Below are 14,620 nucleotides of genomic sequence, written 5' to 3'. Positions count from 1 at the left end.
ACTTATGAAAACCATTTAAAATCAAAGTGCAGGAAACAGGAAACACTAATCTTTGTCAAGCCCTTTTTTACCCTATATGCTCATGAATTCCATCAAAATTCTATACCATCATATAACATTCTCCTGCTGCCAATCTAAAAAAGTATAGGTGTATGTCTGTATACAAAGTGCAAAAGGAATATGACTAAAACATAATATTTTAACACTTACAGTTGAGGTTTTACACCTTTGGGAATGGAGATAGTGTTTCCTGCTCTTACATGTTCCAGCACCTTGTTGTTGGACATTCCCTGCAATTGAAATTTGCAATTATTCATGTGTTTAGTTTGGGGGGAAATTAATTACTATATATGCAACAGAGGTATTTTGTGGTGAAGACTGAAGGTGTAAGTCTGGTCTGTTGAATCAACTTACTTGATATCAAAGTGGAAAACTTACAAGATTATAGCATTCTGGAAGCCTTTGTAGTCTTTGGTACACTGGATGTACACTGAAGAAGTTGGAAACTGTATACACTAGATCCACCATGTTTAACTAAGAATGGAGTTAAAGATCTGTCTATTTATCGATATATCAAAATATCATTAATTCCATTTCTAATTCCGTGGGGGTGGGTTAGGTATATACAAGTGTGTAGCCAAGATTAGTTCATGGGGGTGAATGATGAACTTGTTAAAATATGATGAAAAGCTCAACACAAAAGGTGTATGTAAAAATGCACCATATCTTAGAGTCATTACAGATTTCTGACTCATTTGGATGTAAAATTAAATCATAAATATTCTAATACAACTAAATATAAGTTTTGCAATTTATCATAAGAGTGGCAACTTTTTTTAATAACATTCATGATATTCGATAACAGAGAACAGCTGACAGCAATACATTCAATAGAATTTGACTTGCTGAAACAAATTAACATGCTTTGGCAGAGATAGAAAAATTTCATATTTTAAACTTATGTCAGTGTTTTGGGAAGCTAGTGAAACATAGTTATTTCACTGGTCACTACAGTTAAACACCAAAAAATTAAATATACATAAATATGCATTTATTTTTCTCTTGAGACTACAATGGAGAGAATGTAAAACTTATATATGAATATAAGTAGTGGTGATGTGAGAAGGAGATGGAGTGAGTATTTTGAAGGTTTGTTGAATGTGTTTGATGATAGAGTGGCAGATATAGGGTGTTTTGGTCGAGGTGGTGTGCAAAGTGAGAGGGTTAGGGAAAATGATTTGGTAAACAGAGAAGAGGAAGTAAAAGCTTTGCGGAAGATGAAAGCCGGCAAGGCAGCAGGTTTGGATGGTATCGCAGTGGAATTTATTAAAAAAGGGGGTGACTGTATTATTGACTGGTTGGTAAGGTTATTTAATGTATGTATGACTCATGGTGAGGTGCCTGAGGATTGGCGGAATGCGTGCATAGTGCCATAGTACAAAGGCAAAGGGGATAAGAGTGAGTGCTCAAATTACAGAGGTATAAGTCTATTGAGTATTCCTGGTAAATTATATGGGAGGGTATTAATTGAGAGGGTGAAGGCATGTACAGAGCATCAGACTGGGGAAGAGCAGTGTGGTTTCAGAAGTGGTAGAGGATGTGTGGATCAGGTGTTTGCTTTGAAGAATGTATGTGAGAAATACTTAGAAAAGCAAATGGATTTGTATGTAGCATTTATGGATCTGGAGAAGGCATATGATAGAGTTGATAGAGATGCTCTGTGGAAGGTATTAAGAATATATGGTGTGGGAGGCAAGTTGTTAGAAGCAGTGAAAAGTTTTTATCGAGGATGTAAGGCATGTGTACGTGTAGGAAGAGAGGAAAGTGATTGGTTCTCAGTGAATGTAGGTTTGCGGAAGGGGTGTGTGATGTCTCCATGGTTGTTTAATTTGTTTATGGATGGGGTTGTTAGGGAGGTGAATGCAAGAGTTTTGGAAAGAGGGGCAAGTATGAAGTCTGTTGGGGATGAGAGAGCTTGGGAAGTGAGTCAGTTGTTGTTCGCTGATGATACAGTGCTGGTGGCTGATTCATGTGAGAAACTGCAGAAGCTGGTGACTGAGTTTGGTAAAGTGTGTGAAAGAAGAAAGTTAAGAGTAAATGTGAATAAGAGCAAGGTTATTAGGTCCAGTAGGGTTGAGGGTCAAGTCAATTGGGAGGTAAGTTTGAATGGAGAAAAACTGGAGGAAGTGAAGTGTTTTAGATATCTGGGAGTGGATCTGGCAGCGGATGGAACCATGGAAGCGGAAGTGGATCATAGGGTGGGGGAGGGGGCGAAAATCCTGGGAGCCTTGAAGAATGTGTGGAAGTCGAGAACATTATCTCGGAAAGCAAAAATGGGTATGTTTGAAGGAATAGTGGTTCCAACAATGTTGTATGGTTGCGAGGCGTGGGCTATGGATAGAGTTGTGCGCAGGAGGATGGATGTGCTGGATATGAGATGTTTGAGGACAATGTGTGGTGTGAGGTGGTTTGATCGAGTAAGTAACGTAAGGGTAAGAGAGATGTGTGGAAATAAAAAGAGCGTGGTTGAGAGAGCAGAAGATGGTGTTTTGAAATGGTTTGGGCACATGGAGAGAATGAGTGAGGAAAGATTGACCAAGAGGATATATGTGTCGGAGGTATAGGGAATGAGGAGAAGTGGGAGACCAAATTGGAGGTGGAAAGATGGAGTGAAAAAGATTTTGTGTGATCGGGGCCTGAACATGCAGGAGGGTGAAAGGAGGGCAAGGAATAGAGTGAATTAGATCGATGTGGTATACCGGGGTTGACGTGCTGTCAGTGGATTGAATCAGGGCATGTGAAGAATCTGGGGTAAACCATGGAAAGCTGTGTAGGTATGTATATTTGCATGTGTGGACGTATGTATATACATGTGTATGGGGGTGGGTTGGGCCATTTCTTTCGTCTGTTTCCTTGCGCTACCTCGCAAACGCGGGAGACAGTGACAAAAAAAAAAAAAAATATATGAATAACTGTTATCAAAGAGCACTGTAAGTTTATCACCCCTAAAACCACCTGTACACATTCTCAACCCAGTATGTTAAAGAGAAACATGAACTTCTACACTTACATAAAAGCTTTTTACTTTTTGATAATGCACACTAAACTGAGTCAATTGAAGTGAAACCAGTGTTTCTAGTCAAACTATCTCTGTATACAAAATGGTTTCAATGCACCTAATCTCAAAAAGGTCCATGGGATGCTGCATACAAAATGGTTCCAATGCACCTAATCTCAAAAAGGTCCATGGGATGCAAGAAGCAATAAAACATGCACTCCTGATACATGATCATGTCCTAATAATGTGGGATTTCAATTATAAAGAAAATGACAGGGAGACTTTAGACTTTCACAAAACCAAAAATATCTTAGCCTGCACAGTAAAAAATTTCCTGTATCATCATATCACTAAGCACACCTAGAATCAGTGGGGCTGGCACAAATCACAACTTGATCTTTCCACACCATAAAATGGAAAATGAAAATCTCAGATTTGATACACCAGTATTGCTTTGTCAGCTGGGAAGCCTTCAGTTGTGCTGACCATGACAGAGGTTATCCTATCTCTCTATATCTCTGATGTGCATTCCTTTTGAGAACTCCTTCAAGGGGGTGGCAAAGGTTATCCTCTCCCACAAACTTGAAAACATCTTGTCCAGATGAAATTGCACATTTTCAGCCTGTGTTTAAGTTCTGGACAGGGCAGCAAGATCATCCTCAAATGAGCTGTTCAACCTCCTCTGAAGTGGTGGATGATAAAGAGGTGCTTACAATACCAGTATCTAATAATTATTTCATTGTACTCCAATTATTTCTGGTAAGTAATATGTTACACAGAAACAATATCTAAATTGTAGTGCTATTAAAAGTATTGCAAGCATATTATTCACCACTCGGGGAAGAATGCTGTTGTCTTGGTGACACAAGAGTTTAATGTGACAGTTTCACGTGTGGATTAGATCACAACCTGAATCTTTAAAGAAGCCCCCTGGTAATGAGTACACCACAGATCTGTACAGTCAGTATAATCATGTGAACAAGTTGGACTAACTGACTGCCAACAGTGTGAGATGACTGGGTTGAAAATGTTGTTCAAACACTATCAACACAGCTAGCAGCAGCTGTGTCCTGAAATCTATTCATGCCGAGATCCTTTTTGGATTGGAATTGATTATAGTATATTACTGCTATATCTGTGTACCATCTTTGAATCAGCTCTCTAACTGCTATAATCATCAAATGATAATGCACAGATTCACTACTAATACTGTCAACTGACGATGTAATGGTTCCATTCTTATTCCACCCCTTATCCATATATGTCACCAGCAATCTCCCATTGTAGCTATAAAAACATCACGTCTCAAATAGAGAAAGGAGAAATCTATGGGTATTATTTGCAAAGAAGCAGTGCAAGTGACTGGAAAGTGTAAAGGAGAAAGTGTCTCAGGTTGCAAGGAAGGTACAGGATGAAAAGGAGGGCAAATGAGAGTAGGTGAATATCAGCAAACTCCAATTAGGAAATATTTTGGAAGCAAACATTCAGGAATGATAAGAAAATGTTTTGGAAGGTCAACAGCATGGGAAAAAGAAAGAACAAATGGGAAGACTGGTGAAAGGAACAAATGGGGAAGTGGTAAAAAGCAGAAACCAGATATTTTGAAAGATTACTTAATGTTTGACAATAAAAGAGTGGCAGACGTAGGATGTTTTGGATGTGGAAGTATGCAAAAAGAGAGTGGTGTAGTGTAAAGGGAAGAAACTGTAACAGTCCTGTATAATATGAAGTGCATCAAAGAGGGTGGAGTGGAAGGCATTGCAGTTAAATTTCTAAAGAATGGGGTTGACTGTGTTGTTGAGTGGTTAGTGATGGTTACAGTGTATGTACGGTTTGTAGAAATGGTGAATGCCTGTATAGTGCCATTGTATAAAGGTAAGGGGGTCACAAGTAAATACTCAAATTACAGACGCATCAATAAGTTTGTCAGGTATACCTATTAAGCTGTATGAGAGAAAGTGATTGAGAAGGTAATGACATGAACAGAGCTTCCTACTGGGGAGGAACACTGTGGCTGTAGAAGTGATAAAGGATGTGTGGATCACGTGTTTGCTTTGAAGAATTATGAAAGAAATAAGTACAGAAACAGACAGACTTGTATGTGGTGTTTATGGATCTGGCTAAAGCATCTGACTGGAATTATAGAGATGCTTTGTGAAAGGTGTTGCAAATATATTGAGTATGAGGAAAGCTACAATAAGAATTGAGGAGTTTTTATTGAAAGAGTAAGGTATGTATGAGAGTATGAAAAAAGGAAGTGTGTGATTCCAAGTGAAGGAGAGTCACAGCTTGGGTATGTTATATCACCATGGTCATTTAGTTTGTTGTGGACAGGGAAGAGACAGAGGTGAGTGCAAGCGTATTGGAGAGAGAAGCAGGTAGTACACTGTGGCAGTTTCAAGTGAGAAACTGCAGAAGCAGGTGCCTGAGCATTCTCAGTATGGGTGTGAGAAAGGAAAAAGTTGAAAGTTGATATAAAATTTATTTTTTTTTTGCCGCTGTCTCCCGCGTTTGCGAGGTAGCGCAAGGAAACAGACGAAAGAAATGGCCCAACCCACCCCCATACACATGTATATACATACGTCCACACACGCAAATATACATACCTACACAGCTTTCCATGGTTTACCCCAGACGCTTCACATGCCCTGATTCAATCCACTGACAGCACGTCAATCCCGGTATACCACATCGATCCAATTCACTCTATTCCTTGCCCTCCTTTCACCCTCCTGCATGTTCAGGCCCCGTTCACACAAAATCTTTTTCACTCCATCTTTCCACCTCCAATTTGGTCTCCCACTTCTCCTCATTCCCTCCACCTCCGACACATATATCCTCTTGGTCAATCTTTCCTCACTCATTCTCTCCATGTGCCCAAACCATTTCAAAACACCCTCTTCTGCTCTCTCAACCACGCTCTTTTTATTTCCACACATCTCTCTTACCCCTACGTTACTTACTCGATCAAACACCTCACACCACACATTGTCCTCAAACATCTCATTTCCAGCACATCCATCCTCCTGCGCACAACTCTATCCATAGCCCACGCCTCGCAACCATACAACATTGTTGGAACCACTATTCCTTCAAACATACCCATTATTGCTTTCCAAGATGATGTTCTCGACTTCCACACATTCTTCAAGGCTCCCAGAATTTTTGCCCCCTCCCCCACCCTATGATCCACTTCCGCTTCCATGGTTCCATCCGCTGCCAGATCCACTCCCAGATATCTAAAACACTTTACTTCCTCCAGTTTTTCTCCATTCAAACTTACCTCCCAAATGACTTGACCCTCAACCCTACTGGACCTAATAACCTTGCTCTTATTCACATTTACTCTTAACTTTCTTCTTTCACACACTTTACCAAACTCAGTCACCAGCTTCTGCAGTTTCTCACATGAATCAGCCACCAGCGCTGTATCATCAGCGAACAACAACTGACTCACTTCCCAAGCTCTCTCATCCCCAACAGACTTCATACTTGCCCCTCTTTCCAAAACTCTTGCATTCACCTCCCTAACAACCCCATCCATAAACAAATTAAACAACCATGGAGACATCACACACCCCTTCCGCAAACCTACATTCACTGAGAACCAATCACTTTCCTCTCTTCCTACACGTACACATGCCTTACATCCTCGATAAAAACTTTTCACTGCTTCTAACAACTTGCCTCCCACACCATATATTCTTAATACCTTCCACAGGGGAGGAACGGGATGTATTTAGGGAATCAGTGATGGATTGCGCAAAAGATGCTTGTGGCATGAGAAGAGTGGGAGGTGGGTTGATTAGAAAGGGTAGTGAGTGGTGGGATGAAGAAGTAAGAGTATTAGTGAAAGAGAAGAGAGAGGCATTTGGACGATTTTTGCAGGGAAAAAATGCAATTGAGTGGGAGATATATAAAAGAAAGAGACAGGAGGTCAAGAGAAAGGTGTAAGAGGTGAAAAAGAGGGCAAATGAGAGTTGGGGTGAGAGAGTATCATTAAATTTTAGGGAGAATAAAAAGATGTTCTGGAAGGAGGTAAAAAAAGTGCGTAAGACAAGGGAGCAAATGGGAACTTCAGTGAAGGGCGCAAATGGGGAGATGATAACAAGTAGTGGTGATGTGAGGAGATGGAGTGAGTATTTTGAAGGTTTGTTGAATGTGTCTGATGATAGAGTGGCAGATATAGGGTGTTTTGGTCGAGGTGTTGTGCAAAGTGAGAGGGTTAGGGAAAATGATTTGGTAAACAGAGAAGAGGTAGTAAAAGCTTTGCGGAAGATGAAAGCCGGCTAGGCAGCAGGTGTGGATGGTATTGCAGTGGAATTTATTAAAAAAGGGGGTGACTGTATTATTGACTGGTTGGTAAGGTTATTTAATGTATGTATGACTCATGGTGAGGTGCCTGAGGATTGGTGGAATGCGTGCATAGTGCCATTGTACAAAGGCAAAAGGGATAAGAGTGAGTGCTCAAATTACAGAGGTATAAGTTTGTTGAGTATTCCTGGGAAATTATGTGGGAAGGTATTGATTGAGAGGGTGAAGGCATGTACAGAGCATCAGATTGGGGAAGAGCAGTGTGGTTTCAGAAGTGGTAGAGGATGTGTGGATCAGGTGTTTGCTTTGAAGAATGTATGTGAGAAATACTTAGAAAAGCAAGTGGATTTGTATGTAGTATTTATGGACCTGGAGAAGGCATATGATAGAGTAAAAAACTAAAAGAGGTTATTAGCACTGATGAGAGCCCTATTAGGTTTAGCAGTAAAGAGGGACAAGGTAGTTAGGGTGAGAGTATGACTGAGACAAACTTGGAGGAAGCGGTGTTTCAGATATCTTAGTTTGAAATGGCATCAAATGGAAACATGGGAGCTGAAATGAGTCACTGGTTGGGTGAAGGGGTACCAAGAAACTGGGAGCACTAAAGAATGTGGGTTTAACTGAGTAAGTGATGATAAGGTCAGAGAGAGGTGTAGAAATGAATATAGCTGAAAGAGCTAAAGGTGTATGTCCAGAAATAAAGAATGAATAAGGAGCGGGTGACAAAGAGAATACATGTGTCTGAACAGGTTGGGACAAAGAGAATGGGTACACCGAATCAGATATGGAAGGATGGAGTGAATGAAGTTTGAATGCTCAAAGCCTGAACATGCCATATGGTGAAAGGCATGCATGCATCAAGTGAAGTCATGTGTTCTACAGAGGTAAACATGCTACCAATGGACTGAAACAAGGTGTATGAAGCAGCCATAAGACACCACTGAAAGGTCTGTTGGGTCTCATTGTGAATTAGGGGCTGCAGTTCTGGTGTATTTCACCTAATGGGTATGAACGGTATGAATGAATGAGGCCTTTACTTTGTTCCTAGTGCTACCTTGCCAATGATTGAAACAGATAATACGTGAAACAAGAATAATAATAACATCATCTTTCTTAAAAACCTTAATACTTTATTTGTAATATAGTAGTCAGTTTATCGTATCTAACGAACTTACCTGAAATGGAAAGCTTCCAAAGGTGATGATTTCATACAACAATACACCATATGACCACATGTCACTCATGTTGGTGAAAAGGCCATCTTCAAGAGACTCTGGAGACATCCACCGCACAGGTAACATAGCTAGCAAAGAAAATGACATATTGTGATACTATCATTTAACACTGTTATTTTTTTTTTTTTTTTTTTTTTTTTTTTTTTTTTTTTACTCTGGGAAGTTCTGACAATATGAGAAGGATAGATGAATTTTAAATGTTGTTTGGAGCTTTTACAATATATGTAGTTAATCTTATTCCCTTTCACTACCTCCTCTATTTCTTTCACCATACCAGTCACTATAACTCTCCCACTCTAAATGTCAACTCATCCTAAACCAAACACACAATACCCATCACACTATCACCTAAAACACAACACACAAATCAGCCTGCTTGGGTCTGAATCCTGGGCTTGGCAGTCAGCCCACATCCAATCTTGCTATTCATCCTCCCTTTAGGGCTGGTTGATATTTGGGTACCTAGTTTAGAATGTGTGTGTGTGTGTGTGTTTACAAATAAGAGTAATAACACTGATAGACGTATACAAAGTTAAGATGGGGCAACATGTGTAAAACTCTCTTCCCATATGGAGTTTAAAACTGCTGGTGACTGAGTTTGGTAAAGTGTGTGAAAGAAGAAAGTTAAGAGTAAATGTGAATAAGAGCAAGGTTATTAGGTACAGTAGGGTTGAGGGTCAATTCAATTGGGAGGTGAGTTTGAATGGAGAAAAACTGGAGGAAGTGAAGTGTTTTAGATATCTGGGAGTGGATCTGGCAGCGGATGGAACCATGGAAGCGGAAGTGGATCATAGGGTGGGGGAGGGGGCGAAAATTCTGGGAGCCTTGAAGAATGTGTGGAAGTTGAGAACATTATCTCGGAAAGCAAAAATGGGTATGTTTGAAGGAATAGTGGTTCCAACAATGTTGTATGGTTGCGAGGCGTGGACTATGGATAGAGTTGTGCGCAGGAGGATGGATGTGCTGGAAATGAGATGTTTGAGGACAATGTGTGGTGTGAGGTGGTTTGATCGAGTAAGTAACGTAAGGGTAAGAGAGATTTGTGGAAATAAAAAGAGCGTGGTTGAGAGAGCAGAAGAGGGTGTTTTGAAATGGTTTGGTCACATGGAGAGAATGAGTGAGGAAAGATTGACCAAGAGGATATATGTGTCGGAGGTGGAGGGAACGAGGAGAAGAGGGAGACCAAATTGGAGGTGGAAAGATGGAGTGAAAAAGATTTTGTGTGATCGGGGCCTGAACATGCAGGAGGGTGAAAGGAGGGCAAAGAATAGAGTGAATTGGAGCGATGTGGTATACCGGGGTTGACGTGCTGTCAGTGGATTGAATCAAGGCATGTGTATGGGGGTGGGTTGGGCCATTTCTTTCGTCTGTTTCCTTGCGCTACCTCGCAAACGCGGGAGACAGCGACAAAAAAAAAAAAAAAAAAAAAAAAAAAAAATCTGTCATTTGTTCCCTCCAGGAACTCCCTCAGGATATGGCCATGGTGAAAGTCTCCATAACTGGTGAACTCTGGTGCTGCTTCTTAGAATTTAGTCCCTAACCCTAAACAGGCCACTGGCAGGGGGTAACTCCACCACAATGCTTTCAAACTAACTTTCAAACTTCTACCTAATGTGTCCACATAATGCTCCAATCTACAACTTTTACCTAATGTTCCAAATGTTCCTACATACTACTACTCCCAGATGTTCCTACCTAATGCTCCTGTCTAATGTCCAACCGACTACTTCAATCTATTGCTCCTACCATTTTGTCAAAATGAAGGGCTAATGCATATTCACCGCAGAAAAATCTAGAGTTACAAAGAATGAGTTGTGTGTTGTCAAATCATATGTATGAAAAGTAGAGATAGTATGTTTGTAGACAGCATGCCAACAGTCCAAATGTGGGTGAGGCAGAAAAAAAGGACAGCTACCTGGGTAAGAGGAGTGCACCTTCATAACCAAGGAAGTAGCTTGCCCATTTCATCCTTATAACAAATAACTGATATCAAAACTGACAAGAACTAACTCAAAAACAAACATATGTGCAAAATAAAAGCAGTTTTAGAATATATTTCTTTACAGATCTGTGTATGAACTCAGAACTTTATCCACTTCCTTACCTCGTCTGCTAAAGCGGTAATAATCACTTTCATACATAGGACGAGTCATGCCAAAGTCTGAGAGCTTGACAACCCGTTCAGCACTAACTAAACAGTTCCTGCATGCCACATCCCTGTTGTAGAGAAAGTTAACTGTAATTACTTCATGGCTAACTAATTACACCATAAAAATCCTTCTTCCATTAACAGATTATGACCCTTATCAACTATTAACTTATTATTGACATAGTCTTAAATTACAATTCATCTACTGAAAGTAAAGCTTAATTCTTTCCATCTACAAGGAGTTAGTAACTCAAATCATAAAATGTATATACTAAACATAAGTTTAAAGTTCCTAGAAATTTATTTCTAAACCCTGACAAAAGAGTTCATATTAATATAAGATCTTTAGCCCTTGTGCAACATGAACATGAAATGAAAAATTCTCTACATAATGAGGTACTTGGCTCATAACATCTAACAACCACATGTCAGCAGATAGCAACTGACAAAAGCCCAAAGCTTTGCATAATCATACCAAAAGATAATAACAACCCATTTCACGCCTATTCCACTGCCAGCCTTGCTAAAGGACAAATGTATCCACATCTCAAAAATCTATGTCAGGCTTGACACACTTTTAATTGTCTTTTTTGTACCTTTTACATGCATTTTTTTTTTTTTAAGCACAGCACTTTGTGTTATTCTGACTGTATCAGTCCATTACATTTCATATACTATTGCTCAGAAAAGCTAGGAGTTGATATGGTAATAGAAAGGTAAATTACTACTTCAGGTCACTGGAGCTGAGGGGATACAGTAAGTGCCTACCAAAACCTCAGAGTGTGCATTGTAGATGTTTATAATATAGACTCCACCTTTGTAGAAATCATCCTCATCTAACTATAATTAAACAAAAATCTATGCATGAACATATTTGTATACACTGTATTTCTATGCAAGTAACTTCGATGTAGATACTGTAATACTACAGCTAATGTTAATACCCTTATCAAAGTACTTTTTTAATCTAATACCTGAAATAATAAATACAACCTTTCCACCATAAGATATTCATAATGACACATGCAAAGGTTTTCCTTTAACTATTTTAGAGTGAATTTTCACCTGTGGACATATCTCATCTCCGTAAGATAGGCCAATGCACGGCAGACATCAACTGCCATGGAAGTGAGACGCTTGCTGCTGACCTCATCCTCCTCGGTGTGCATTGACCGGTCAGATACAAGGTGACGACGTGCCAACAGATATGTCTTCAGGTCACCTGTTAAGTGGAACTATTACTAAACAACAGAAAAATGAAGAATCGTTTCAAATAATTTCCCCTCTCAGTGAGAGTTAATGAAAGTATGAATATGACTAGTTTAAAATAAATCTTCAAAAACTTGGAACATAAAATCTTAGAGAGTCTATGGTGCTAACTCTAAAAGCACAAGAATAGTGAAAAATTGGAATTGTGTACATAATACAATATGCAACATCACTAGCTGTTACCATAATGCATTTGCAATAAGCTCCTGAGCAAAACTGCTTTTTTTCAATGAGTTACTGAGTCTGCAATACCTGTAATTCCATGTTCATCTACATTTTCAAAAAGGGTGGTGTATGAACTGGTAATTTTCAATATCATGTAGTGAATTATTTATGCAATACATGGTAAAATGGGGATAGGAGAGAAAGAATACCATTCACATATTCTCTGAATGTCATAGAAGGTGACTCAGAGAGGTGAGAGGAGATTTAGAAATTCTCCTGTCCTATATCACTTTTGAAAAGAAGGAACAGCAAAAGGAACTTGTGAGGATTTTTTCCTTTAAGGTTCTTCATGCTACCTATCACGCACAGGTAATGGCGACTATGTATAAAAAAGTAAATTGTCTGACTTTGGCCATTCTTAAGGATAACTAGGAGAAAAGTGTGAAATACACAACCTTACTAATATGGAGGCTCCTTCTCGTGTGAGATGTATGGTTTGATACTAAGAAAAATGTCCAACCCAACAACTCTTAAACTCAGTATCAACCTTTCTGAACTGCCATTTCTAAGAAGTACTTCGTAATGATTCATTGGGCTCTAAAGGATTTCTTTTGCTGATAGTATGAAGGCATTTTCTTTCAATTTCTGTATCATTTTTCTCCTTTCCACAGTAAAAGTGTCACTTAACATACCCTAACATGTGCTGGAAGCAACAAAACCTAGTACATTTCAATGAGATATTTTTTAAATGCAAGTGGAAGACTTTGTGCTTCTGATCTACCTCCCTTCTATGAAACAGATAGTAATACATAACAAAAACAAAAAGAAACTACCATACTTGTAGCATTGATGAATTACTGGGATGCTTGTTTGTGGCTAATGAACATTCAACAACAAAATGTTTATACAGACTGTATATTGTGCATTATATAAAGGTCTTTAGCAAGAATAAGGTCATTACAGAACTATTCAAGTAAACAGTTTGATTATATATTTCTATAATGCAGGAGACAGCGACAAGGTATAATAAATAAATAATTTCTATAACGTCATATTTCACTTACCATATAACATGAACTCCATGATCATGTATATAGGTTCCTGATGAGTACAGAGACCTAGCAGCTGGACAATATTCTTGTGATTGAATCTTTTCATCATTTCTGCCTCACCCAAGAAGTCGAGCTTTTCCTCAACAGTGGAGCCAACCTTAAGTGTTTTTACAGCCACAGCTAACCATGGGGTGTTCTCTCCAAACTGACACTCACCACCAAATACTGTACCAAAAGCTCCTTCACCAATAGTACGATTAATGACAACCTTTTCCCTTGGTAACTCCCATTCATCCAAGGATGTTAGCTCTCCTAATGGCCATGCTGCCTGATTTGGAATCATTTTCTCAAATCTGCAATAATAATCACTGATGAAAAACTTAACAAAAGGATATTAAGAGTTGCAAATATTACAGTATAAATACACATATTTACAAACAATCATATAATATTTCTGATGTTTATGTCAACAGCTTACCTCTTTTTGTACACAATAAAGAGAGCAATCAAGATGATTGCAAAGACAACAAAAATAAGGACCATCACAATAACTATGGCCACATCACAGCTAACATCAAGGAGCTTGCTGAACGTATCAAATAAGCAGGTGTCAGGAAGTGAGCCATCTCCTGGGACCCCATGGAAAAACCTTGTATTCCTCTTTTCCAAACGAAGCCTGTGGATAAAATAACATAAATGTAAATCATCCTACTACTACTTTTTCTAGCACAGAACTGCTTCTCCTGCCCAAGTGTAGCAAAATCAGAAGAAGATAAATTATGGACTCATTTGAAGACATCTAATCCCTAGATGTCATGTATAATACACCAAAACTACAGCCAGCTTCCAAAGACTCCTTCTAGGTTTATCTCTACAGCTTCATATGCCATGGTTTAACCCACTGACCGAACATTGTCCCCCATTTTACCACATTGATTTAGTTCATTCTATCCCAGGCATATTTCTCACCCTCATGAACATTTAGACTGATACTCCAATGCCTCCTTCACATCATCCTTCTATCTCCTCCTTCATATCTGTAAAATGTTCAATCTATGTCATACACAAACAAAAAACAGTAACACGGACCTACTTTTTACAAATGATACTACACTCATTATATACAGTGATGTTAGCAAAACTGGCATCTCTGATCATTACATCATAGAAAAGACAAAAAATAACAGATTAGAAACTGAGGAAGACTAAGAAAGTCAAAGTAGAGGATACAGTGCAACTTAAATTTCTACTCAAGTAAAAGAGAGTGGAGAAGGAATAATGACAAGGAAGTATCCATAAATGAAATGAAGGCTTCATGAGATGTGGAAAAAGGTGGACAAGTATGAAAGAAAAAAGTTTTAGAAGCATATATGAAAAA

At 39.0% G+C, this 14,620-nt stretch overlaps 1 protein-coding gene across 16 annotated transcripts in view; it reads right to left on the bottom strand.

Moving 5' to 3' along the window:
• LOC139766006 (uncharacterized) overlaps positions 1-14,620 on the bottom strand; it is a 513,479-nt gene that overhangs the window by 14,907 nt on the left and 483,952 nt on the right. For all 16 annotated transcript variants that reach the window (XM_071694071.1, XM_071694063.1, XM_071694060.1 and 13 more), the window contains 6 exons: positions 13,721-13,918; positions 13,255-13,595; positions 11,822-11,978; positions 10,712-10,824; positions 8,548-8,675; positions 211-290 (listed from right to left, as the gene is read on the bottom strand). In XM_071694071.1, the coding sequence (XP_071550172.1) occupies positions 211-290; positions 8,548-8,675; positions 10,712-10,824; positions 11,822-11,978; positions 13,255-13,595; positions 13,721-13,918 (1,017 nt within the window). The remainder of the gene's footprint in view (positions 1-210; positions 291-8,547; positions 8,676-10,711; positions 10,825-11,821; positions 11,979-13,254; positions 13,596-13,720; positions 13,919-14,620) is intronic.

Source organism: Panulirus ornatus, chromosome 56 (assembly GCF_036320965.1).
Source record: "Panulirus ornatus isolate Po-2019 chromosome 56, ASM3632096v1, whole genome shotgun sequence".
Lineage (NCBI taxonomy): Eukaryota > Metazoa > Arthropoda > Malacostraca > Decapoda > Palinuridae > Panulirus > Panulirus ornatus.
This window is presented reverse-complemented; position numbering and strand designations above follow the sequence as displayed.